At 46.6% G+C, this 27115-nt stretch overlaps 2 protein-coding genes across 6 annotated transcripts; one reads left to right on the forward strand and one right to left on the reverse strand.

Annotated features, from left to right (window-relative positions):
• Nucleotides 1–334: 334 nt before the first annotated feature.
• Nucleotides 335–21605, forward strand: nfatc1 (nuclear factor of activated T cells 1). 5 transcript variants are annotated; one of them, XM_062445782.1, is made up of 10 exons: nucleotides 338–818; nucleotides 2026–2993; nucleotides 3246–3423; nucleotides 6118–6320; nucleotides 7172–7344; nucleotides 7915–8055; nucleotides 12234–12289; nucleotides 13394–13526; nucleotides 16519–17121; nucleotides 20391–21605. In XM_062445782.1, the coding sequence occupies exons 2-10, from the start codon at nucleotides 2098–2100 to the stop codon at nucleotides 20444–20446; spliced, it is 2439 nt and encodes an 812-aa protein (XP_062301766.1). In that variant the 5' UTR covers nucleotides 338–818; nucleotides 2026–2097; the 3' UTR covers nucleotides 20447–21605. The 5 variants fall into 5 exon arrangements, with proteins under 5 accessions (XP_062301767.1, XP_062301766.1, XP_062301764.1 ...); XM_062445780.1 differs by having other exon boundaries at nucleotides 339–818; nucleotides 1958–2993; XM_062445781.1 differs by having other exon boundaries at nucleotides 383–818; nucleotides 1958–2993; nucleotides 3264–3423.
• Nucleotides 21606–22972: 1367 nt separating this feature from the next.
• Nucleotides 22973–26905, reverse strand: si:ch73-196l6.5 (riboflavin transporter 2). The gene is made up of 4 exons (XM_062487147.1): nucleotides 26819–26905; nucleotides 24243–25296; nucleotides 23916–24039; nucleotides 22973–23680 (listed from the first exon to the last, which is right to left on the reverse strand). Exons 2-4 carry the CDS (start codon nucleotides 25259–25261, stop codon nucleotides 23471–23473), a joined length of 1353 nt encoding a protein of 450 aa, XP_062343131.1. The 5' UTR covers nucleotides 25262–25296; nucleotides 26819–26905; the 3' UTR covers nucleotides 22973–23470.
• Between the last annotated feature and the right edge of the window lie 210 nt (nucleotides 26906–27115).

Raw genomic sequence — 27115 nt, forward strand, 5'->3', positions numbered from 1 at the left:
ATACGTATGTAGGCCTATATGTACGGAATGCATACCTGCACGGCTATAACATTAAATGACAAACAACATATGTCAACTGGTTCAAGACATCCTGAAGGGTCAATGTGAAACCTCGGACGAACAGGCAATTTACACATAAGCAAAAATGGTTTTATATTAGATCTACAAGCACAATTAGGTCCAGGATCGAGACAATGGGCCTATTATATTTCTCCTTAGCACAAAAGTCTTTGCGGCAAAGTAATCCACGCTTGCAGCTGTTGACACCAGTGGGCAGAGAATAGCCTGGCATCTGCTAGTCAGACGTGTGGCTGGCGTCACCGTCGAGGGGCGGTGTTCCTGGCTGAGGTGATCCCCGGGTTTAAAAGCGCCTGAGCCCTCCCCGCGACCAAGCGGTGCGTCACAAGGATTCAGACGAGCGAAGGATTTCCCTCTCCCTAAACCATAAAAGTGTATGTCCAAAAGTAGCTTTTCACCAAACATAGCATCCAAATTACAGACTCATTTCTGCTCTCCATATCCAGATGTTACAGAGTTATTCTCTCCAGCAATACGTTTAGTTTTTTTCAATATAATCTTTCTCTACGTAGGTCTAATCATTCTCATTCAAGACTTTTTTTGTGGTTTTAGCTTTTTCGTTGTTTTTCATGGTTGTCTTGTGAGACAGAAAAGGATATCTTTATCTATAGCCATTGGAGTGTAAAATCGACGATTTATGGATAAAGGATTGCATCCAGCTGCTGCCATATTTAAAGTTTGACTTTTGGACCAATATACTACGTTGGGACTAATAGTAAAAATGAAATCTGCTGAAGAAGGTAAGTTTGTCTTTTTGCAGTAAACACATGATACATTTTCCCCAAGAGTCACTTGCAGCAGGCTGGACTGATAACGGCAGTCAGTAGTCAAAACATCTGTCTCGCATGTGGCGTAGGCTAGTTCTTCATGTAGGATAGAGTTTCTGCAGTATGCAGATACTGTAAAAGGCTATTGCCTGATTATTATATTGTGATACATTCTTTACTAGTTGAATTCACAATCAACGGTTGTATTCATGGCTACCTAATTTACTGTACGTGGCGAAAGGTGGGTGTGGCAATTGAACGTAATTGATCCCACAACTTGAGTTTGATAGCTTTGGTAGCCTACCTCTATTGTCAATCGGCAATGTGAAAAGCTGTCATCCTAATGCTATTGTTTAACATGACTTATAGTTTGGGAATCATGTGGTTTATTCCGGTCTGATGTCATAGTCTTCCTGCTTGCAGCCTATAGGCTACTGAGTTGTGGAGACTGCGTGCTGTGACGTCAATTATCATTAATTCGCTGACTGTGGTTAAACTGCTCAGGCCCCACCCCAGCCACATATCCCCCCCCACCCACCCACACACACAAACACACACACACCTCCCCCTGTTGGTTTTACCCCAGCCTAGGGTTGTCTCAGTGTGGGGGGGTAGTGTCTCCTCTGCTGTCAGTCTCAGCAGGGTTCTCTGGAAGCCCTCCAGAGTTCTGGAAGCCCTCCAGAGAACCCTGGAACACGCTGCACCTTCACACACCAGCCCATCATACCACAGCCCGCTGGTGGAAACCTGGTTCAGATTATGCCACATTCAACAATATCATTAAGTTTATTGCTATTTTTAACTGGTATGGGTACATTATGTGTTAAGACACATGCATTCTGTGGCATAAAATCAGTGTCAGTCTGAAATGTTCATCTTTAAAGCTCTGTAGTCTGTTTCTAAGTTTAGCAAATGAACTTGTTGACTTTCTGCATCAGTGAGTTCTGGCATTAACACTTATAACAAGCAGCACCATGGAAGCAACATTCTTCATTCAGTATACAGTATGTCATAGAAACATCTCTGTGGGCGTCATTTAAAAAAAGAAGATCAAGTATTGTGTCATCTGGACAGGTCCATATGTGAACTGATTTCAAGTTTTTGCTTTCTAGATGCACAAAGCTACACCCCCAGTGTCGCCCTGTCCCTCTCCCTGGATAATCCCTGCCTTCCTTCCCAGTACCACAGCCTCCAGCTCAGCCCCGCAGTCCTCTCTCTCTGCCCGTCCCCCCGCTCTGAGCGGCCCCAGGACATGAGGGGGGTGGGCGCTAGCTTCCAGCCCCCAGGGGGGCGTGCCAGCGACGCGCCCGCCCTCGAGAGCCCTCGCATCGAGATCACCGCCTACGGCCAGTTCCCCGAGGAGGAGTCGGAGGAGAGCAGCCTCCCCGCGGCCAAACACGTGGCTTCGGTGGTGACGCTCTCTCTTCCACACGCAGACGGTTACCGGAACCCCGGCTGCCTGAGCCCTGCCAGCAGTGGCTCCTCTCGGAGCTGCCACTCAGACGCCTCCTCCTACGAGTCCGGCTTCTCCTACAACTACGACCACTCCCCCCAGAACTCCCCCTGGCAGTCCCCCTGCGCCTCCCCCAGAGGGTGCTCCTCCCTGGGCTTGCCTGGGGACCCTGGCTCCCTCTCCCCCTCCACCTCCCCCCGCACCGGGAGACCAGACAGCTGGATGGGTGTCCAGAGAGGCGGCTCGCGTCCTAGCTCCCCCGGGAAGAGGAAGTACAGCTTCAATGGCTCTTCTTCCATCAACCACCACCCCCCCCACCCCCCCTACACCCCCGACCCCTCCCCTGGGCCGTCCCCCCACACCTCCCCCCGCCTCAGCATCACGGAGGAGTCCTGGCTGCCAAACACAAACCAGTACACCAACTCGGCCATCGTGGCGGCCATCAACGCCCTGACCACGGATGTTGGGGTGGATTTGGGGGAGGGGATCCCCCTGAAGGCCAGGAGAACAGGCTTGGAGGCCGGCATGCCAGCAGGCCTGAAGGTGGAGCCTGGGAGGGGGGGGCTGCGCCCAGAGGAGGTCTGTCAGGAGGAGTACCTGGCATCCTGCCTGCCCTTGAAGAAGGAAGGCTACTGTGGAGGGTTCTTGGATGTGCCCCAGCCGTACTCCTGGTCCAAACCCAAACACTATCTCAGGTGAGAAGAAAAGTTCAAATGTTCTCACTGACAGTATCTCCATCACAAGGAAAATGGGATATAATTAATAAATATGTATATGAGGTCAGCTTTATTTATTATTTGTTCATTTATTTATATAATAAATACATATATAGCACAAGTAAAATTCAAGTTTACTGATAAATAACAATCCCTTCACAAATCATAACGTGAACATTTACTCCCTCTAAACCCGACTCCGCCCCTGACCACAGTGGATCATGTTGACAGTGTTGTCCTCTCCTCCAGCCCCTCTCTGCCTGGCCTCGACTGGCAGCTGCCCTCAAGCATGGGGTCCTACAGCCTGCAGATCCTCATCCAGCCCAAGTCCCACCACCGAGCTCACTACGAGACAGAGGGCAGCCGCGGGGCGGTCAAGGCCATGGGGGGAGGACACCCCATGGTGCAGGTCTGCTCCCCTGACCAACACACACTCTTCCAGGAATCTAACGACAGACCTCACAGACCTGTCTCCATGCTACATTTACATTACATTTACATTTAGTCATTTAGCAGACGCATTTATCCAGAGCGACTTACAGTAAGTACAGGGACATTCCCCCGAGGCAAGTAGGGTGAAGTGCCTTGCCCAAGGACACAACGTCATTTGGCACGGCCAGGGGAATCGAACTGGAAACCTTCAGATCACTAGCCCGATTCCCTAACCGCTCAGCCACCTGACTCCCTGCTAACCTGTCCACTCGTCTATTTTTATCTCCTGGCAATGAAATAGATTAGCAATGCGTGTGTTAAAAAACAGCTTAACTGGCTCTTGATGTTGTTGAAAAGACGTCACATTTCTGAGTGTAATGTAATTGGTCAAACAGTAGACAGTCCGGTGTAGTCACTTCCTGTCCAGACGGGAGTGACTCACTTTCCATGGCCTGGCGCTGACAGAAGTAAACTGAAGTTTTGTGGCCAATAAAGTTCAGTCATGGTCTTTTGCCGGCGGTAGCTTTGGTGTGTCATCAGAGAAAGTCTTCTTCGGTTGCAAGAAAACGGTCCCATTCCACTGGCTTCGCCCGGTAAATAAATCAGAAGCTCTGAGTTTGAGTTAGGGGGGAAGTAAAGTGTTTGTGATGTCGTCAAACGGTGAATGTAGAACTGGATCTGGATGGTAGGGCCTCTCACGTTTCCTGGCAACAAGTTTGTGATTTTCTCAGGGCTCTGGCCCAGATGTCTGGACCAGGGGGAATTAGCCAAACCATAGCCTTCCACAGTCCAGCATGTCCACTCATCTGTACACGGAGAACCTTTCAGTCCATGATTAGGTGCTAATGGTTTAACGGCAAGGGTCTGGACAAGCCTGATCTGAAATAGAGAGCTTGTTCTTTCTAAAGCTCTGCTTCTGCCTTGCCCATCCCCAGCCCCCACCAGCTCCAGCTTCTCCAACAGACTTCCCTTTGTGTAGCTGAGTTCCTGTGTGTGATCCTGACATCATGCAGGGCAGGGCCCAGCGCAGGCGGAGGCAGGGCCCAGCGCAGGCGGAGAAACCACACACGTTTCTGGCTCTCCAGACGGGGAAGTTAGAGAGACAAACCCGAGCTCTGTGCTTTTTCCTGATCGCAAGGCACACACACTGCTTTGCAAAGAACCAACTTTTGCTCACCGGATTTGTTCTGGAAGCTGTGTGGCTTCCCTCGCGGGCCTGCACAGCAAGGCCTGGTGTTGTCTGTTCAGTCTCATGGCTGCTGCTCCGACCACACGGACATGACGCCGGCAGGCTGTGAGCACTCCACACCGCAGCTATGCTCTGGGGTTTATGCTGTAATCTGGTAGCAGGCATACAGGAAAAACCCTCAACTGAAGTCCACAAAGGCTTTTTATTAATGAAATAAACCGATAGAGCATAAAAGATGGATCACAAATAGGTTTTCGGTGTCCTGAAGTTCAGGATAACAAATGATACTTCAGAGGAAATTGTGTCTTTCTCCATATATTCATATAAAATCATAAAATCCAAGTTACCAAGCAGTCAGTTAGCTGTATAAAACGATCATACTGTGAATGTATTCAGACAGATCGGCTCTACAGTTAGACCTAAGCCATGTGAACTGTCTATAGTTTAAGGATAACTCATAGATGACTCTAAGGGGTCACTGGATTCTCTCTCTGTCCACAAAAGTAGAATGAATACGTTCCCCCTCAGCACTTTGGAGGATGTGTGTGATCATCACTCATGGCTCGGACCCCCCCCCCCCCGGTGTCATGAGCGAACAGAGTGTTGGAATTCCTCTGGTGGGTGATATGAACAGTGAGGGGCAGGCAGCTCTGCCCTAGAGAGAACATCTGACTCCATCTCACACTCCCAGCAGCCTAAATAAACAGGCACGACCAGGCAGCAGTCCGTTTCCTCACACAAATACACAGTGTTTCCACAGCGCTCCACTCTGCTTTAAATCACCTCTGCTAAAGCCTGGTTCTCATGTGTGGAGAACTTCCATGTGAATGGAGAACACAGTTCCTTTATACACTTCACTGTTTTCCTGTGTTTGTTGCTTCGTCTGCAGGTCTCTCTTATCTCGTGGGCGATGTATACTCCAGCAGGCTGCCCTCCACCAGCTTCTCAGCTGTTGTAGCGTACAGACGACATATATCTGCAGTCTGTGTGTTGGCAGGAGTGTATTATAAGGTTTCAGGTCTAGTCCAGGCTCAATGCCCCTGCTCTGGGTTGTGAGGGAGTTTTTTAGAACCCAGCAGCTGTTCTGGAACCCACTCTTCACCCAGTATCCTTCTGAAAGGAGACCGAGGTGGTCAGTGCAGTACAGAGTCCCAGGTCGGTCTGCGTTCATGCAGGACAGTGGATAATGGTAAACGATGGATGTTTGGTCGGTCACAAGGCAGTGCTAGGCTGTGAATAGGTATGATTGCCCTGTGGCTGCCTTGCTCCTGGGTTTGAGATACAGAGTATATCAGTGGTGTGGACTGACATTAATGGAGGAAGAAAGTCAGCGCGTGTTGTTGACTGACTGTAGGAATAACTCTTTTGAAATGATCAAATCTGTCAGGTGCTTCTTTGTATGTATAGAGGAGAGACAAGAACCCCTTCCATGACGTGAGTGTGTAATGTGTGTCCACCCTGCCTCCCCTGTCCTCCGTCCAGCTCAGCGGCTACGAGGGCAGTGAGCCGCTAACCCTGCAGCTGTTCATCGGCACTGCGGACGACCGTCTCCTGCGCCCGCACGCCTTCTACCAGGTCCACCGCATCACGGGCAAGACGGTGTCCACGGCCAGCCACGAGACCCTGCAGGCCCAGACCAAGCTTCTGGAGCTGCCCCTGCTGCCGGAGAACAACATGAGGGCCGTGTAAGTGTGTGTGTGGGGTGTGTGTGTGTGTGTGTTTGGGGGGGGGGGGTAATGTGTGTCTTTGTGTATTTTTTTGCATTTTATTTAAATGATAGACCACAACATTTGCTTTGTTCAGGCTTGAAATGGGAAGCTTTGCATTCATCATGTCTGCAGTCCGTTCTGTTAGCTGGCAGGGTGGGTGGAGAACTTGACTGCTTAGCCTCAACAGAGGAGCCCCCAGTGTCTATGAAAGAATTTCAGGGAGTGTGAAATATGCTTTTTAAGGAATGCAGTATTGGAGTATCATAGTCATGGAAAAAACTAGTTAGTTTGGACGGCTAAATCTATTAAAATCTTGAATATTTTTATGAGCCTAGCAGCACAATAGTTGGCAATAGGGGGTGGGCATTATAAATTAGTAGTGAATGCTTGCATTCTAGTTAGAATTATATAATAAATACCTTTTTCGTCTCTACGAGACACACCATAAACGACCACATCTGAGGAAAGCGTGAGTGGTGTTTTCTGCTCAAATAAAATAGCTTCATGAGACTTTTACACTTTAATAGATTGGATTGGAGAGCAGGGATTCAGCGTGAAAGGAGTTGTAGTGCAGTAACACATCCACTGGGAGCAGCGGTTTTAATTCTGCGATGAGACTCAGTCAGATAGCTAACTATCTACAGAGCAATTTACAGATTACAGCTACTTAATCTGACGACAATTTACCGTAATCCGAATCCCTGTATGATCATATAGACTACAGTCTAAATTAAAAAGTTATTGGCTAAGTGCTAATACATGTCACAGTTCAGTTACAGTTATTCATAGCTACAAGACTAAACCGTTGTTGGTTTTGTTCTATGCAGAATCGATTGCGCGGGCATCCTGAAACTTCGTAATTCTGACATCGAGCTACGGAAGGGAGAGACGGACATCGGCCGCAAGAACACGCGTGTGCGGATGGTGTTCCGCGTCCACATCACCCAGCCGTCCGGCCGGACACTCTCTCTTCAGGCTGCATCCAACCCCATTGAATGCTGTGAGTTCATCCAGGCCTCCGTGGGATAATTGACGCCCGCTTTAGCCGTAGTGCCTTGTCAAACATGTTGGTAGTTAGCTCAAATCGGTAGTCATGTCCATCGTAAGGTGGATCTAAGAGAGAAGCCTTTCTGGCTTCCCCGGGTTTGAATGCAGTTTCTACTGTGGAGCACCGCTCACGTGTAATATCATTTATAGTGTGGTTTAACCACAACCTCAACCTTTTAAAATAGACTGCAGAGAGACACAATAGCTGCCACACAGCAGCTGTTACTGAGAAAAAAATCTGTTTCAGCAACTATGAGAATAATTGTTGAAGAGAGACGTGGATCCATATTTGCCTTTCAAAAGCATCAAAGTAACACACACAAACACAGCTGAAATTAGAAATGTAGAGAAACAAACACAGCTACAAAGCAGATGTCCTCACGCTATCAACCGAGGAGCAAGCAGCACTGGTGTTGGCGAGGATGGTGAGGTCAGGGTTTAGACTCAGAGAGTCGGTGTGGAGGCCCGGGTGTGCCTGGGAGTTGGGTTTGTGTTCACCCCTGCCCTGCTGTCCTTCCTGCAGCCCAGAGATCGGCCCAGGAGCTTCCCCTGGTGGACAAGCAGAGCCTGCAGAGCTGCGCTGCTCCTGGGGGGGACATGATGCTGCTCAGTGGGCACAACTTCCACCACCACTCCAAGGTGGTGTTCTTAGAGAAGGCACAAGGTAGGACCTGGGGCTCAGAGAGTAAACAGCCGTGTATGTATGTGTGTGTGCGTGTGTGTCCCCAGGGACGTGTGTGTGTGGTTGTGCTCCCAGTCTCCCTCTCTCACTGGAGAAACACCAGGGCTGTTCCACCCTCCCTCGCTCACTCCCTCTCTTGCTCTCCCTTTCTCCCTCTCTCTCTGTCCCTCTCCCTCCCTCTCTCCTTCTCTCTCTCTGTCCCTCATCTCTCTCTCTCTTTCTCTGTCTCCCTTCTCTTTCCCTGTTGTCAAAATATCCCCCATCCTGCCAAACTACCACATGTGGTGAACATTAATGTGCTATATTTTTAACCCAGCACATTTACATTTGCAGAAGTTTCCATTGCCTGTTGAGGACAGGGCTGGAAACACACTACTAGTGGCTCACTAGTGTGAGCCACTAGTAGTGTGAGCCACTAGTGTGAGCCACTAGTGTGAGCCACTAGTAGTGTGAGCCACTAGTGTGAGCCACTAGTGTGAGCCACAGTGTGAGCCACTAGTGTGAGGCACTAGTGTGAGCCACTAGTGTGAGGCACTAGTGTGAGGCACTAGTGTGAGCCACAGTGTGAGGCACTAGTGTGAGGCACTAGTGTGAGCCACAGTGTGAGCCACTAGTGTGAGCCACTAGTGTGAGGCACTAGTGTGAGGCACTAGTGTGAGCCACTAGTAGTGTGAGGCACTAGTGTGAGGCACTAGTGTGAGGCACTAGTGTGTGCCCCGACCCTCACTCTGCAGGGCTTATCTCTGCTCTCTCTCAGCCTGTTCAGACTGGAGGTCAGAGGTACAACTCCAGATGTAGATGTTAGGAGTTTGCAGCTTCCTTGATCGCTGTACCTTAAGAGGAGACATGTGAGGTGTGCATGGGGTCAAGGTTGAGAAGAGTGAACATGTGACAGGGTAAACACATGCTGACTCCCTCACAGGAGACGGAACACGCGCCATTGTTCATTCTGTTTCAGAGAGTGGAATGCTAGGTGTGGTGACCATTAAGCAGTGCTTTCTTGAGATTGTTTTTCAAAACAAACACGCGATCGTGTGTTATCTCTTCCTGTATCTCTGATGTGTCTTTATCTTTTATTAACCAGCGGATCACAAGTACATGTGTAGAAACATTTCCTGCTTGGTACAGAAACAGCATCATTTGGTGAGAATGTCCTCGTTGGGTCGCTAAGTGACAGCTCAGTAGATGTCCTCGGGGCCAGCTGTCTGGGCTGGTGTTGGTGTGGATGGGTGTGCTCTCTGCTTCCTGATGAGGATTTCCCTCCGTTTGGCACGAGCTCTGGATTCCTGGGCAGTGCTGCCATGGAAACACCCTAGAGCCAGCCCTCCTCTCCCTCTGCCCAGCCCTCCTCTCCCTCTGCCCAGCCCTCCTCTCCCTCTGCCCAGCCCTCTTCCTGCCTGGCACAGTCTGAACACTCTCCTCAGGGGTTGAGCCTTAGTCTCTTTAAAAAATAAAAGCCCTAAACCTGAACCTATTGGACAGTTTTTAAGTGGTATGGCAGGTGAGGGAAGACACTCAGCAGTGGCGTGAGACAGGGTGACTGGCTGCCCTGAGATGGCCCCTCTGATAACTCTAGTCTTGGACAATTACTCTCAAAGCTCATCCCCAATTGTATTTATTATTTGTTTTATTTTGTTGTTTCTATTTTAACCGTAATGTTCAGTTGGCTTTGGTCTTTAAACACAAGTTCTTAACAAACAACAACTAGATAAAAGCTTTCAAATGATTTAGGTCTTATAAGGTATCTAATAAAAGGGAGTTACAACCATTCAGTGTGAACAGTCTGCATGGTAGACTAGCCTGCTTAATGTCTCCAGTCTCTGTGAATAACACTTCAGAGGAACGGAGAGAAACAGGATCTGCGAGGGAGCCTGGTCAGACAGCTGTTGAGAAGAAACCTCCCTTGAGTACTTTCCCAGCTGTGCTGGCGGACTGGCTCGTCTGGTGCAGCTCTGTGGCACATGACCTGCAGGTCCTCAGGGTCAGGGTTAGACCTATTCAGGATCTTCTCAGGACCACCTGTTTGACCCCTGACCGTGACCTCTGAGCCTGTGAGGAGAGCCAGCAGACAGGTGGAGTAGGTAACTCTCTCCAATCTGCATAATGCTAACACTTATTAAACCCAGAACTCAACTGCTCATAGTTACTCTGTTAGTGAAGAGACATACAGCAGACTCCTCATCACTCAAGGCCTTCGCTGCACAGTGACTTCCACTTCACACTTTAATGAGGTTTGGCTGGCTGCAGGCACGACCACGAACAATGGCCGTTTTCATAAACAACTGCATGCATGTGCTGTGAACAGTGAGTTTAATAGGTCCATAAAGTAGAACGTATGGTTTCTGTAACTACAGGCCTGTTTAATGGCCATAGATTAGGGAATATTTTCCCAGTTATTATTGCTTTCTGTATTCTGTAGAGATGACATTGAACAATTTCTTCCCAGCCTCCCTCCCAGGCCAGCCCTTCCCAGCACTCCCTCCCTCCCTATCCCTTCCCTCCCCCGCTAATTAAGAGCACAAGGAGCTGTTTGATTCCTCTTGTAAACTCTCCTTGACAAACAGCTGTATTGTGTACTCTACATGGTCCCCTTAGGCTGGTGCAACTGTGTACCGAAGAGCAGGGCGTTCTTTCACTGCACAGCGTTGTCTGTCTTACCAAGGTAATTACTTGAGTAAACCGCAGGTTAGAGAAGAATTGGATGTCCAACCAATGGGACCAGGGAAAGAGGAGAGAGACAGACTGACAGAGAGAGAGAGAGACCGAAAGAGAGGGGAAAGGAGAGAATATCTGAAAAACATGTTTTCTTCTGCGGGTTGAGGTAGCCTTCCAAGATTCTCTGTCTGGAGGGTTTCCCAGAGTGAGAGATGAAAGAGGGAGGGGGGAGTGGATGGAGGAGGAGAGGTGCATCATCTTACGCCACAGCATCTAGAAGAGTCCATCTCCTCGCAGACGAGCATGCCCCCCCTGTGCTGTGTGACTGTGGTCTGGGTGTATCACTGAGTCAGCACTGCAGCCACAGGAAGATCAAGACCAGCAGTTACTTACCTCACATCTTGATTTATACGAGCTGGGAATGGACACAGTTGTATTTAATTCTTGAAGGTTTTGTTATGACCAATAACATTTTCACACAACTGACAATTGCCCAATGCCTTGTTTCAGCCATATGGGGAAGCATGCTGGAAGGAGATGCATTACCAGAATGTAACACAAAAAAAGATTGATGAAACTTGAAATACCCGGTAGTACGACAAAGGCCTAATGTTTAAAATTGGGCTATTTACAAAGAGTGTTGGTGGGTGGAAAAGGATGACTCAAGTCCTTACCTTCCAGTTCAGCCCACTAGTAATCTGAACCTCTCTTTTATAATCGTATTAACCATCACGGTGTGTAGGGGTCCTACCATGGAACAGAATCAGGGTATTTCTCATCACCCAAAGACGAGAAAAAGCCAAGTTTCGAATGAATCAGATTTCACTCTCTTTTGGTTTGATCCCCCCCACAGTCTTTTCTTTCTTTCTTTCTTTCTTTCTTTCTTTCTTTCTTTCTTTCTTTCTTTCTGGGAGATGAAACACTCAAACCTCCTAAAACACCATAATTCACCGTTCACACAATATTTTTTCACAACACAATTATGTTTCACAACATCGGTTTTAAGAGTTTTTCACGTTAAACAGTCAATTTGATTTGGATCTTTCTCTTTATTTTGGGCTTTCTCCCTCTCCCTCCCCCTCCCCCTGTGGCCTCCCTCTCTCTCCTCCCTCCCTCTCCCTCCCCCTCCCCCTGTGGCCTCCCTCTCTCTCCTCCCTCCCTCTCCCTCCCCCTCCCCCTGTGGCCTCCCTCTCTCTCCTCCCTCCCTCTCCCTCCCCCTCCCCCTGTGGCCTCCCTCTCTCTCCTCCCTCCCTCTCCCTCCCCCTCCCCCTGTGGCCTCCCTCTCTCTCCTCCCTCCCTCTCCCTCCCCCTCCCCCTGTGGCCTCCCTCTCTCTCCTCCCTCCCTCTCCCTCCCCCTCCCCCTGTGGCCTTGATGGTTTTAAATGTCAGAGCTAAAAATAACAGCACTAATTACTTTACTCATGATGTTGCTGTTGACTTGAACGTGAATGCACTTCCTGTTTACTGTACATCTGAATCCAGTTGTTTGCTTTGCGTCGTTCCAGACGGTCACCATCTGTGGGAGACGGAGGCCAAGGTTGACAAGGACTCATCCATATCTGTAAGTTATGAGCATAAAAGCCACAACTGTTGCTTGATATTTTTGGTCATGAGGACAAAGAGTTAACTGTCAGTACTTCTTTATGACGCAAATCACAGTGCTGGAGCTGGAAGAGCTGTGGTCTGAAATATGCTCCTTTCAGTCTTAAAGGCTCTCTGGGGAAACAGTGTTAGTAGCAGGTTGTCAGAGCTCAGGCTCCCCATGGAAGGAGAGTGTTGTCTGGGTCAGACACAGCTGGGGGCTGGGACTCACCCAGAGTTACCCAGAGGACCCTCTCCTGGGAAGCACCCGGAGTTACCCAGAGGACCCCCTCCTGGGAAGCACCCAGAGTTACCCAGAGGACCCCCTCCTGGGAAGCACCCAGAGTTACCCAGAGGACCCCCTCCTGGGACTCACCCAGAGTTACCCAGAGGACCCCCTCCTGGGACTCACCCAGAGTTACCCAGAGGACCCCCTCCTGGGAAGCACCCAGAGTTACCCAGAGGACCCCCTCCTGGGACTCACCCAGAGTTACCCAGAGGACCCCCTCCTGGGACTCACCCAGAGTTACCCAGAGGACCCCCTCCTGGGAAGCCGGGAGATAGCTGAATCAGAATCCGAGCTGGGGGATTAGACACTGTCTGTATGTGAAGGAGTGAACCTGCTCTGTGAGTGATTCACCGTGCTGCAGCCCCAGGTGTCCTGACTGCCCCAGGTGTCCTGACTGCCCCAGGTGTCCTGACTGCCCCAGGTGTCCTGACTGCCCCAGGTGTCCTGACTGTCCCAGGTGTCCTGACTGCCCCAGGTGTCCTGACTGTCCCAGGTGTCCTGACTGCCCCAGGTGTCCTGACTGCCCCAGGTGTCCTGACTGTCCCAAGTGTCCTTGACTGCTCGGCCCTCAGGGAAGACAGGATAAGACTATCTCAGTCTTAAAGAGAAGGAATTACTTAGCCTTCCAAGAAGTAGTCAAACCTGGTTCCCCAAAAGATTATCTTCATTCATCAAGTGAAAAATATGTTTTTTTCCCCCCACAATGACAAATCAAGTATTAATTTTTACAGACACAGACAGGACCTTCACTGTTAGGAACGTGAGTCTTGATTATGTCTGTGGTTTGGCTTGCAGACGTCCCTCCTGCTGGAGGTCCCTCCATACCGGAAGCAGAGTTTGTCCAACCCCGTCCTCGTCAACTTCTACGTTTGCAACGGCAAAAGAAAAAGGAGCCAATACCAGAGTTTCACCTATGTGTCTGCTAACAGTAAGCTCTCTCTCTCTCTCACTCTCTCTCTATCTCTCTCTCTCTCTCTCTCTCTCTCTCTCTCTCTCTCTCTCTCTCTCTCTCTCTCTCTCTCTCTATCTCTCTATCTCACTCTCCCCTTGCCTTTTTTAACTTAATAATGAGTGACATCTTGGCTGGTGATTTGCAAGGGTTTATAATAAAGAGGGATAGCAGGTGAATAAGGGGAGAAATACAGTCTCAGATTTGTACACAGCAGACTCCGGCACAGAACGGCACACACTTGTGTGACGAGGCAAACATCCTTCATTCATCTGTGCGTCTGTGCGTGGGTCTATCCGGTACAGACTGTGCGTGGGTCTATCCGGTACAGACTGTGCGTGGGTCTATCCGGTACAGACTGTGCGTGGGTCTATACGGTACAGACTGTGCGTGGGTCTATCCGGTACAGACTGTGCGTGGGTCTATCCGGTACAGACTGTGCGTGGGTCTATACGGTACAGACTGTGCGTGGGTCTATCCGGTACAGACTGTGCGTGGGTCTATCCGGTACAGACTGTGCGTGGGTCTATCCGGTACAGACTGTGCGTGGGTCTATCCGGTACAGACTGTGCGTGGGTCTATCCGGTACAGACTGTGCGTGGGTCTATCCGGTACAGACTGTGCGTGGGTCTATCCGGTACAGACTGTGCGTGGGTCTATCCGGTACAGACTGTGCGTGGGTCTATACGGTACAGACTGTGCGTGGGTCTATCCGGTACAGACTGTGCGTGGGTCTATCCGGTACAGACTGTGCGTGGGTCTATCCGGTACAGACTGTGCGTGGGTCTATCCGGTACAGACTGTGCGTGGGTCTATCCGGTACAGACTGTGCGTGGGTCTATCCGGTACAGACTGTGCGTGGGTCTATCCGGTACAGTCTGTGCGTGGGTCTATCCGGTACAGACTGTGCGTGGGTCTATCCGGTACAGACTGTGCGTGGGTCTATCCGGTACAGACTGTGCGTGGGTCTATACGGTACAGACTGTGCGTGGGTCTATCCGGTACAGACTGTGCGTGGGTCTATCCGGTACAGACTGTGCGTGGGTCTATCCGGTACAGACAGACCCAGTTCCTCTCAAAGGCCTCAAAGTAGGTGCTGTGGCTGGAGTTTGTCATCTCATCAGAGTTCCTCTTGGGTTCTTGTTGACAGATTGCTTGGAGCTGGTTGTCTGTCGGTTTAACTCATTTCATGTGAGCAGGAAGTGTTATTTGTAGTGATCTCCCTACCGAAAGAGTTAACTTAAATCTCCTTTTTATGTATTCAATTACAATACATTTTCATTATATTTATCTTCATCTTTTTCCACATAATTGGAAGTGTACTTAAAATGTACTGATTCACATACCTATTGACAACTTTAAAATATGTAAGCATCTTTGTACTTATTTATACCTTGGAAGTATACTTAACATATAAATAATATTTTGCTTGGCCTGAGTAGCATTTAAAGACATGCTCTATTTAGCAATAAACTTATGTATAGATTCAGACTGTTATTTATCCAAAAGAGCGTTCCTCCAAATAGAAAGGTAAACCATATGTTTTGTTGATGAAAAATAATCCCTGGACGTAAAAACGTCTCAGCGGGCTGAGAACAGCCGGTCGGTTCTCTCAGGACACGACTCTGGAAGTCTGTTCTGCATTAGAAACAGGAACAGATTGAAAGCCCTTGTTCAAAACTCAACAATCTGGTCCACACAGGAATCTACAGTGGTGGCCAAGTCCTACAGGACTGAAGAACAGATCCCAGCTCTCTAAACTGATCCAGGGTCCCTGAATCACTACCCTCAAAGCTTCTCCAACCTCTGGTTAGCTTCACGGAGTCGCACCGTGAACTCCCTCACGTTCTGCTGCCTCGGGTTCTACTGTCTCAGGTTCTGCTGCCTCGCGTTCTGCTGCCTCGTGTTCTGCTGCCTCGGGTTCTGCTGCCTCGGGTTCTGCTTCCTCCGGTTCTGCTGCCTCGGGTTCTGCTGCCTCGCGTTCTGCTGCCTCGCGTTCTGCTGCCTCGGGTTCTGCTGCCTTGCGTTCTGCTGCCTGTCTGAACATGAGGAGAGAACTGCTTCAGAACTCCACAAACACAAACAACAACGTCTGTGTCTGACCAATGGACCTCTGCGGCTGCAAGGGCCCATTTGCATAGTTGTGATGTCAAGTGTGTTACTTGACTATTAAAACTCTTTTTAAATGTTTGCAAGCATAATCCCTTTACATAACTACAAGTCCTTTTTTGACTTCCGAAACAGTTATTTCTGGACGTTTCTTGAGTTCTGGCGCTGTTGGACAAGGTGAGTGGGAGGAAGTTGGGACTACAATCCCTCAGGTACATAAATGGAATATGACCAATCTATATAGTATATTAGAAAATCTTTATCATGTCCAGTGACACAGTACGTCGGATACCGTACGGTTACTCAGTATAGTTTCAATACTACTTTCCCAAACCACGGAGTTCTGGCACTATTCTCTCCTCATATTTTAAGGTCTCTGGAGAATATTGAGCAGACCCTTTTTTTTCTTCCAGAGAAAACATGAATTTATTTAAATTCATAGAAAACAGTATGAAGTCCGTGCAGCAGAAACATATTTCTTCATGCAAGATTTAAGGTATACAGCTGGCCAAGAGGAATACAAGGAAAAATGACTTTTTTATCGCAGAAGCAGCTGACATTTCATGACACATTTCATCCTTTCAGCAGCGAGATCCAGAAACAGGAACTCACTGATGAGAGTTTGTTAAGCTGTCGGTGTCTGAGCCACAAACCCTCTCACACCTCTCACAAACCCGATCACACCTGCAGAACACAAGGCTGGGCCAGGCTGTTGATACATTCTGCTCTTTCTATCTTCTCTGTCTCTCTTTTTTTCTGTCTCTCCTCTCTTTTTCTCTATCATCTCTTTTAATCTCTCTATCTTCCTCTCTATCTTCTCTTGATCTCTCTCTCCATCCTGTCTCTTCCGCACTGTTTTCAGTTCCAACCATAAAGATGGAACCTCTCGACGACTTCGAAGCGTCCCTGCTGTGTGCCTCCACTGGCCTGGCCCCGGCCCCCAAGCCCCCCACTCCTCCCCAGGTCACACCCTGCCTGATGCCCTCTGACCTCCGACCCTGCCTAGCTGACGGACCCTACTCTGCTTGCCAACAGAGACTGGAACAACATCATCCCCTCTCCTGCTCCTCCTCACCCAGCACCAGCCCCAAACTGCACCCCCTGTCCCCCTCACCTTTCTCCCAGTACGTCCCAGCAGATCCTCCCCAGCCTCCCGCCCCACCCTCCCCCACCCCTCACGTCTCCATCATCCAGGAGACCCCCGGGCGGCTCCACCCACCCGGCAGTGCCTCCTCCCCCGCCTCGCAGCCCTCCAGTCCTGCCGCTGGCCCCGAGCGGCCCCTCTCCTCCACCCGCTGCCCGACAGCTCAGCCTGGTCGCAGCAGCCCTGTGGCCCAGCTGGTGCCCAGGACCCCAGAGATCAGCCGTCTGCCCTCCAGCCTCCACAAGGATGGGAGCCCCCCCTCGCTTACTGTCAGCGTCAAGCAGGAACCACAGGAACTGGACCAGATGTACCTTGATGATGGTGAGTTAGTCCTGATCCACTGAATAAATGTACATACAAACCTAATTATGGCTCCAGATTCCCTGATTATCCTCATATGAACATCTCTCCCCGTGCTGTCATCATGTCTAGTACTGCTCATGCACCCAAATCCAAATGGACCAAATGGACATTCAAGGCAACTAGCCTTCGTTCCTCCTTCCCTCTCTCCTTCCTTCCTTCCTTCCTTCCTTCCTTCCTTCCTTCCCCCCACTCCCCCCCTTTAGCTGTCCCACACTACACTGTCCTGTGGATGTTATTTATAGGTATCAAAGGCAGCTTGAACCCTATAGTGTGTCCTGTAGTATTGTGTTGACAGATAGCCATATAGTGATCAACAGAATTGTGTTGATGCGTTTGAAGCATTGATGAGGCGAGCAGCATGGCCCAGCTAATTGTTTGTGGGTTCCTAACTTCCTGCTTGTGTTCCTAGTCCAGCTCATGCAGCCCCAGGCTCTGGTAATCACTATCTCCAGCTGCCTTGCATCTCAATCAGACAAGAATCCGGTTCTTAGATTACTATATCCATGACTCCACGTCCTGATATGAGTAACTGTAACTTGAGATGAATAGAAAGCCACTCCACATTGTACTCAAGATTGTACAGTTTATTCATTTAGCAGATGCTTTCATCCAAAGCGATGTACAAATAGTGCATCCAGAAAGTCCAGCAGAAGATTGAGGATCAGAAGTGTAGAGTTCTAACAGTGTTTTGGTAGTCAGTCAAGGAACCGTCTGTGTTTTCTAGCCACATTGCAGACTAACCACATCTCAGATCCCAGACATGGTGGACAACACAGTAGTATCTTAAAACTACAGTGCAGCAATTTAGCAATTTAATTTAACATCTAATTTACAGTGGTGAATTGCAAAGTGCAGCACAATCACCTATGTATCATAAGTAACTCATAACTCTTTTGTGGTTGTAGTATCTTGTCAGACAGTAGAAAAACAGGATCGCACCCATATAATACCTAAAACCTTCATCTTAGATAACCTTAGAGTAGCTGGTGGTTAGAATTGTACATTATTATTAATAATCTACAATAGTTTACGACCGAAACTAGTCTTGTAAATTGTGAAATACAGATTAGTTACTCGGGATATAGGGTTTCATAAGTTGTTGTTTTGTCTTTTTATGAGACGCTCCAGTCGGATGAACTCAACTCTTGTCATGATGTGTCTCCAGGTTGTGTAACCAGGTCCACGTGCCCTGAACTCATCTAAGTGTGGAGACTATTTAGAGTGTTCTGATGAGGGGTGTGGAGCTTCAGTCATCTGTAAACAAACACAGACATCCAGGTTTTGAATTTTTTAATTAGATCCCTCATATGAAATGTGGCAACAGGATGACAAGTTGCCCGTGGCAACTGGTGTACACAGTAGATGATCTCTCCCAGGGCTGAGACAGGCTTTAATATGACACAGTTCTGTGTCATAAAAGTAATAAAATAGGTACAAACACTCGAGTTCAAAACAAAATAATAGGAATCTACTTGTGCTTATTCTTACTGTAAACTTTGTCTGTCTTTGATGTTTACTGTCTGCTACATCCACATCAAATTATACAGTTGTTATCGTTTTGGTCGAATTGACCTTGAAACCCGGTCTGCTGGGTTGCCCCTACAGGCTTAGTGTTCTAAGCTCTTTTAAGAGGAATCCAGTACCTTAAGGTCTCCGCTGGCAGATGTCTGCTTTAGCCTCTCCCAGCTCACACTGACTCAGACTGTGATGCATGGCACAGATAAAGCTTTAGGATTTGAACCTTTGGAAACTACATCGGGATCTCTTTTGTTTTCTATAGGCACGACATAACCAGTCAAGACGTGATTTAGCACCTGAGAATAAAAGTTAACCCCACTGACAATCTCTTTTTGCCGAATACTTTGGTACTTTGGTTACCCCTGTCCTCAAAGATACAAAATAGTTTTGATGTGTTTATATAAAACAATAATGTGACATTTGCTCTCAGTTTAATCAGTCAGCCCAACACACTCCTTATGCATCTAGAAACTGAACTGTGTGCTGAATTATGTGTGCTGTACTCTGAGGCGACAAAGGAGTTTACTGAACATTTTTGTGATTTGAGACCAAAATGTACTTTAATTTATGCTACTTCCTGTAGCATCTTCTGGAGGAGATGATTGGTTGTGTGTGTGTGTAAGATAGACAGCAGCCACTATGCCTCAACACCAATAACAAGAGCTTGTGTGTGTGCTTGTGTGCTTGTGTGCTTGTGTGGGATAAAGGTATTTCACAGTTTTGCTAGCGCCTGTGGTGCAGCATGTTTGGACCACAGAAACTCTACCTTAATCATGTAAACACATTGACGGCTTTCCTAATTCAGGCCCAGTCAAACAATGTTGCCCCAGGCACACCCGCCCTACTGCAGGAAGGAAGGGAGGAAGGAAATGGGAGTCAGGTGGCTGAGCGGTTAGGGAATCGGTCTAGTAATCACAAGGTTGCCGGTTCGATTCCCCACTAGGCCAATGACGTTGTGTCCTTGGGCAAGGCACTTCACCCTACTTGCCTCGAGGGGAATGTCCCTGTACTTACTGTAAGTCGCTCTGGATAAGAGCGTCTGCTAAATGACTAAATATAAATGTAAATGTAAGTGGGATTGAGAGAGGGAAATGTCTGTGTCAGATGGAGCAGCTGTTGCTGCATGTGAAACAAGGCCTGACCCCTCGTCCGAGGGGGCCTGTTCCAGGCCCTAGTCTTCTGGCTGTGGGAACCACTTAGCTTCAAGGCCAGAGTCCAGCCAGGGGGAATCCCTCTGAAGGCTCTCTGGCCTGGCTTCCAATGCCTCAGTCACGGGGGGTTCCTCCTAGCCTGGGTCCAGGGGAGTTCCCCAAACCTGCCTTGTAGCTTTCTCTTTGAGTTCTTGAGAGAGAACCTGACCTGATTCTTTGTTTTTGTTTTTATCACAAAAGCTCTTTGCCCTGAACTTAGCAAATCATGCAGGTTATGGCAGACTTTCAATCCAAATAAGATGGTCGCCGTTTCCTTCTTAATCAGAGCCTGGTGTTCACATAGATTCTACAGCCAGTCCCTATAGTGTTTGATCATTTCCCTCTCGTCAGCCAAAGAACACAGTTGATAGGTGGATGGGGTCTTCCAGGAAACAAGCACAATGGGGTTGTAGGCAGGAAGACAAGTTCTTCACAGTCGTACCTTCTAATACTGTACTCTCATTGTACTGAACGCTCCAGGGATTTAGTTCCTGACGTTTTCCTCTTCTCTCTTCACAGTTAACGAGATCATCCGGAACGACCTCTCCAGCAACTCTGTCCAAAGCAGCGCGTAGCAGAGACCTGAGGGGAAACAACATACCAAACATGTTTACAGCGTCTGCGTGGTCGGGCGAGACAGTAGCGCACAGGAGGCCCAGGAGGCAGATAGTCGTCCAGGTTGTACATTTCACTGAAGGACGTTAAAATAGACTTAACATTCAATACGACATAAAATGTATGATCCGTTCTCCTACGGTCATGTTGCATGTACTTTGTATCTCTCAAAACAAACCCCACCAAAGAGGATTGGGACCTTTGACTTTTTAGAAATTTGTAAAAGCCTAACAGTTAGTTTTGTATACAGCTTTGTTGGTTGTTGAAAAAAAAAAGTGCCTTTTGACTGGATAAGGAACATATTTTTGGTAGCCAATGGTAGACTAGCATGCCTGTTCAATGGACTTCTTAAAAGACTGCACATGTTTAGGTGCCGCAATACATTGAAGGAATAATGTCAAGTACAGCAGCAAGAGGTGTTAATCAAGCTTTTGAAAATCCTGTTCCATTTCATGGTCAGGTCCTAAGGACGGTAAGGATCATAAACAGACGGACCTTTCAGCATCTCAGTTCTTGTGTCATGTGCAATGATTTGTTTACTATCAAGTCATCATCTCAATGTTATAAAGTCGAACATATCAGCCCTTATTGATCCCTGGAAGCGATGCAAAATGCCTGAAGAAGTTGTCTTATCAAAGACTGTATGGATGAATAGTATCGTAGGTTTGTCGTTTTAATATACACCCTGCAATTTTCCTGTATTCCAAAGAATCACTGATAATGATGAAAAGCAATATTCTCATGTTCAAGATAAAATATCTTTTTTCTATTGTCATATATTTCTATATTTGTAGCATTTATACCTATGTTTATTTACACTTGTTCATCATAGAACATTGCTATCTATACTCTTTACACAGAAATACGAATATTCATTTTTTTCTGTTATTGAATGCAATTCTGAATACATGCTTAATCCTTGGTTTCCTACTATGAACTTTGATTGTATCTTATGTTAGCACAGTAAGAACAGTATATTTATGTATATTTATAAGTCTTAATTCATAAGGTTTAAGGAAGATGATATGTTATTTGGACTGTGCAGATATTTGTCTGTGAACCCCAACTCTGTTTGTTTCATGTAGCCTGTGATGTCAAATAAAAAACGTAGTCAGTGTCTTGGTTGGTGTCTTAATACTTCAAATGTAACTGAAGGATCAGAAAAATATATTTGTTTTGTAGAAGCCATCTATATTTTACATCAGACATGGCTTAAGTACACACATCCTTCACTCAAGTAGAAGTACAGATACTCATGTTTAAAAAAACTGGTAAAAGTTGAAGTACTAACTACACTTTTTCACTCAAGTTAAAGTCACATCTTATTAATACATTAATACAAAAATACACTAAAAATACAAAATACATTTTGTCCTTTCTCAGTCATGTCGACATCATTAACTCTCTACAACAGTGTAACAACAATCTAATAACAGTGTAACAACAGTGTAATAACAGCATAATAACGGCATACTAAGTATAATATCAGTGAAATAACAGCGTAATAACGCGTAATAATCTGACAACTGTTTTATACTTTAACTCCTTGTGAAATATAGTGTCTATGGTGTATTTTTGTATTAATGTATTAATATGATGTGACTTTAACTTGAGTGAAAAAGTTTAGTCAATAACAAAGTATTTGTACTTAGTTACCCTTGATGCTTTAGGATGTTTCACAGTTTATCAAAGCTTTCTGAGTTTGTATTGTTTTCAGTTACCTTAGTAATGATGGGCACACGTGTGACATATACATGGTGTGTTTATCAAAACAAAACATACCATATGGCAGTTGGTGTGCTTGCACACCCTATCAGTGTCCTGTTTTTTATGTTAGAAAATAGACAATGAAACACTGATCTAAACAAATTGTGAGTTATTTATATATAACAGGTTTTCTGGTGTTCAGGGCACCTTTAAAATTATTTAGCTCAACAAGAAACCTCCCATGAATTAAAGTTAATAATATAAATTACACAAATTATAGCTTGAGCTCTAATGAACTTTAAAGATGGCCTATTTAATGCATCCCACTTTAACTTGTAAGGACATACTTTGGTCCCCTTCTCAACTTGATTAGAAGTAATCCTTTTAACTGAAGGTCATTTATAGCCCAGAGTGATTGAAGGACCAATCACTGTTCGTTTTACAGGAGCAGGTTGAAATCACCCCGCAGTTAGTCTGACCATCTCAGTCAAGTCCCAACACCCTCTTCAGCAGCTGTTATTTTGGATGAATGATCAGTTGGGATAGCAAAGGTCATCTCTGTCTTTTCTTCAAAAAGAGATTGTCCTTTTTGACAGCTGGTTCAAATGTATTCAGCTTCACCAAATTTAACGAGGATGGAATCAGAAGGAATTGTTGTCATTGTGTATAGTGACATCTAGTGGTCGTGTATGATTGCAGGAGATTGTTGAATAAAAGTATAGAAAACAATGTACACATATTAGAATGTTATGTAACTTATACTGAGATTGATTGCATCCAAACAATGGCTTTTGTTATTATATTTTTACACACTTAAATTACATGCAAATGTAATAAAAACTAATTCTGATATCAAAACATTTTCATTAGGATATTTTCTGGTATTAAAACCTGCAGTAGTCATAAACAATGATTAGCTCACTTTTCATGATGGTAACATGACTAAACAATAACAAGCAAAACAACTGAAAAATTATTACTGCAATGACAATGTACAGATGTTTGTGTCTGTGTTTAATGAGAAAGAAGAGCCCATGATAGCAAATTTTTATAATTCTACTGTTCAAAACGCCTTCATGCTAATCATCAAAAAAGAAGAATGTCTGTTGAGAACAAATAGTGATCAGTCTCTTGTCCTTTTCATCAAACCTTGATAACGTGGTTGTCACTGTTGTCATGAGCTAATCTTTCCTTCCAAGTCTATCGAGTCTCCAGTGAAACTTTGAAAGGGATTCACTCGCGTATTAATAGAAAAATAACATTAAATTGAACTTTAATCAAAGGCAGTTTAGGTTACAAGGGTCCCCAGATGCAAAGAAATCATACACGCTGACCAATGGGAACATGACAATGGCCCCTATGAACGACCCCAGCTGCACTACTGCTCCACACCACACAAGGGCGCTGTGACCTTCGTCTCGCAGGATCACTGCAATGATCACCTTCACATATGACAAACTGAGTATAAAGATGGTCCAGGCACCAACCTGAGAAAGTAAAAATGTGTTAAATCGTTCTAATGTATTGTCCCTTCTGTTGTTACACTGTTATTACACTGTTATTATGTTATTACACTGTTATTGTGTTGTTATTACACTGTTATTATGTTATTACACTGTTATTGTGTTATTACACTGTTCTTATGTTGTTATTACACTGTTATTATGTTATTACACTGTTATTATGTTGTTATTACACTGTTATTGTGTTGTTAACACTCACCATGAGGCTGGCTCCCAGGGGGCCGTCCAGCAGCAGAGGGCAGGGGCTCAGCACAGCCATGGCCAGGATGTAACCACCGACTCCACTGCCCAGGGTGGTGAGGACACCCATCAGCAACAGGGATCTGGACTGACACAATCATTGGATTAATAAGAGGTGTTATTTTTGGAAAGCAATTTCAGGCACCCAATTCATGTCATAACTTCAAAGGAGTTCATATACATACACGTTGATTACCTCTTGTACAGCACTTTGATCAAACATGAATGTACATGTGTGGTAAGGTAAACAAAATGATAAAGGCATGTATTTAATATCTTTACTGACCTTAAGGGGAAGAACATAGCAAGGAAGCAGGCCAGAGGGTTGGCCATAGCAGCCATACTGGCTGCCATGTGGTAGGCTCTGTTCCCGTAGGGCAGGCAGGAGTAGGACTGCACAGAGGGCAGCACTACGTTAGTCAGGGCATTGACCCAGGCCAGGAGGATGAATATGTACACCACCTGCATCCAGCTGTACAGCCCGGTACCAAAGCTGCTCTTTGGCTTCAAACTGGGGCTGATCATGGGCTTTTGCTCAGTCCGGCTTGTCTGGCCGAGTGCTGTGTCTCTCTTCTCCACCCCCCCAGGCCTGGGGTAGCGGGGTTTGGAGCGCTCTCGGGTCACAGCAGGGTGGTAGTTCAGCAGGAGGAAAGCCACAAGGCACACCATCATCATGGCGCTCAGGAAGCCAAAGAAGACATCCGTTGAGAAGTGTGCCGGCTGATACTGAGCCTGGAGTGTCTGGAGCTGGACGCCAGCCCTGAGGGAACCGGTGAGGGTCTGGTTGAAGGCCTGTGTGCTGTTGACACAGTGTAGCACTCCGACCCCCTGGACCAGAGCCACCAGGGCAGGGAGCAACCCACTCATGCCCTCCCCCACATAGTAGGTGGTGAGGTACTGAGAGGGGAAGCGCATCATGAAGGGCAGGAAGGTGACGGAGGAGGTGCAGTCCACCAGGGACAGGAAGAAGGTGAGGATCAGGAGGGCCACGCTGCGAGGGACCCCGCCCACCACCGTCACCTCCGTCCAGAAGAACACCAGCAGGAAGCTGGCCACCGCGCCCAGCCCCAAGATCAGGTAGATGACCAGGGTCTCGCTGAGCAGGCCGGGGCGGAAGCGGTGCATGAGGGTGACGAACAGCGGCCCCACGTTGGCCATCTGGATGATGACGGACAGGTAGGAGGGCAGGTACCAGCCCTCGGGGATCTGAGGGACCAGCAGGGGGAGCTCAACCCACAGCCCATTGATGGACACCCAGGAGCCCATGCCGAACAGGCACGCCAGAACGTGGGTGAGAAGAACCATGCCGGACCAAGACAGGGACACCAGCAGAGACGTGTCTAAAACCACACAGTGTTATATCTTAAAAATGTAATTACGTTGTCTAAAAGGTCAGGGGAGTTAGGTGGCTGAGCGGTTAGGGAATCGGGCTAGTAATCAGAAGGTTGCCGGTTCGATTCCTAGCCACGCAAATTGATGTTGTGTCCTTGGGCAAGGCACTTCACCCTACTTGCCTCGGGGGGAATGTCCTCTGTACTTACTGTAAGTCGCTCTGGATAAGAGCGTCTGCTAAATGACTAAATGTAAAAATCGAGATTCAATCAAAACATCAGGCCACGACTGTGTTGAGAACAGACGAACACTTCAGTGAGATGGGAGGTGGACATTAATGTTTGACCATGGATGGATGTGTATGAAAGTAGGTGACTTATTTCTGAGTGGTTAATCTTTGCTCTGTCTTCCTGGTACCAGACGTTCACTAAATAAACCACCATCATAATATATGACTTAAAATGAAACTGAATGCTAAATCTGTGTCAGTCAAAGTACCACATTTTTTCAATTTACACTTTTTCTGCTGTGTAAATTTGCCATGAAAATGTGCCCAATCACCAAGACATGTGCTGTGCAAATTGTATTTGAGTAATGTCTTTTTATTTCTATTGATTTATTTCTATTGTTTAGTTTTTTGTTTGTTTGTTTTCTGGTATAATTAAAACACAGAACTTTGAATTAATAAAGCAAAACTAGTTTACAAGTGTGGGTTGTCTGACAATCCAAGTAGGTAAAAATAAAAAACCAAGGAGGTGGGACTACGACATCATATCCTGCATGGCTGACTGATTCAAAGACTTATCAGTTCAACTAGAGCTATCTCCTTAACCATCCTATACACTCACCACATAAAAACATATGCCTAAATATGACAAAGTGTTCCGAATCCCAGTTCCTGTACACACTGTAAATAGAACGGGCCAGAATTAGCCAGCTGGACTGACAGGAGACACAATTACAGTTCAGAGTAAATTATTATTTCAATTAAGTATTATCTTACTTTAGTGTTTACAATGATGAAACACAAAAGAAGCACAATCACCTATTGGTTACTTAGAATTGCAAAACTAGTCTTTAAACTGTTTATTGACCAGGGACTGTGAACACAAAAGAGCCTTTGATCAAATTCTTCTCTAAAACAATACGAGGAAGTACACCCTGCACCCTGCACACCCTGAAGCTACACGATCAAAGGACCGCATGCTAAGACATCAGCTAGCATTGAAACAGATGTTCTACTTTAACATAAACGCAAACCTATACATTTTCAACAATTATGAAAGACAGTTTTAGATTCTCCTGGTTTAACACCCTTATTAAATATGATTTGTTGATATGAATATTAAAGTATCACAGTACTAAACACACACACTTTTCAATATAAAGCAACCTATACAAATACAAATATTTAATTTAAAATCATCCTTGTATTACACTCAATTTTGGTACAGGGGAGTACGATATTATTTTCTGGAAAGTTACTCATAAAAAGAAGTTAGAATGCATGTACCCTGCTGATGTACTCACATTAGGTCCAGCGGGTTTGGGTCTGAAGAGAAGCCAAAGTCCTGCGTCTTAACTGCTCTGCAGGATCCAGAGAGCAGGGGGTTATAGCCTTAGTGGCTGGGTGGGTGGGTGTGTGTTAACCAACCATAATACATGTGATTTCGACAAGTTTTTTTTTCCCTTAATATGCTCAGTGTCTGACATCTATGTGTCACAGACAAGCATCACATGAGATGATTTACAGGCACGATCACCACAGTCTAGTTTGATGTTAAACATCTTGTGGGTCAACAACACATTCTTGAAACTTCAGGAATG

Source organism: Osmerus eperlanus, chromosome 20 (assembly GCF_963692335.1).
Source record: "Osmerus eperlanus chromosome 20, fOsmEpe2.1, whole genome shotgun sequence".
NCBI classification, from domain to species: domain Eukaryota; kingdom Metazoa; phylum Chordata; class Actinopteri; order Osmeriformes; family Osmeridae; genus Osmerus; species Osmerus eperlanus.

Excerpts from the sequence above, each read along its gene's own strand:
- nfatc1 (XM_062445780.1), top strand. Across the intron at positions 6,321-7,171 it reads GAGAACAACATGAGGGCCGT|AATCGATTGCGCGGGCATCC; the intron begins GTAAGTGTGTGT and ends TGTTCTATGCAG. Across the intron at positions 12,290-13,393 it reads ACAAGGACTCATCCATATCT|ACGTCCCTCCTGCTGGAGGT; the intron begins GTAAGTTATGAG and ends TTTGGCTTGCAG.
- si:ch73-196l6.5 (XM_062487147.1), bottom strand. The coding sequence starts at position 25,261 with ATGGTTCTTCTCACCCACGTTCTGGCGTGCCTGTTCGGCATGGGCTCC. Across the intron at positions 24,040-24,242 it reads GCTATGTTCTTCCCCTTAAG|ATCCCTGTTGCTGATGGGTG; the intron begins GTCAGTAAAGAT and ends GTGTCAGTCCAG. Across the intron at positions 23,681-23,915 it reads CCCTGGGAGCCAGCCTCATG|GTTGGTGCCTGGACCATCTT; the intron begins GTGAGTGTTAAC and ends TTACTTTCTCAG.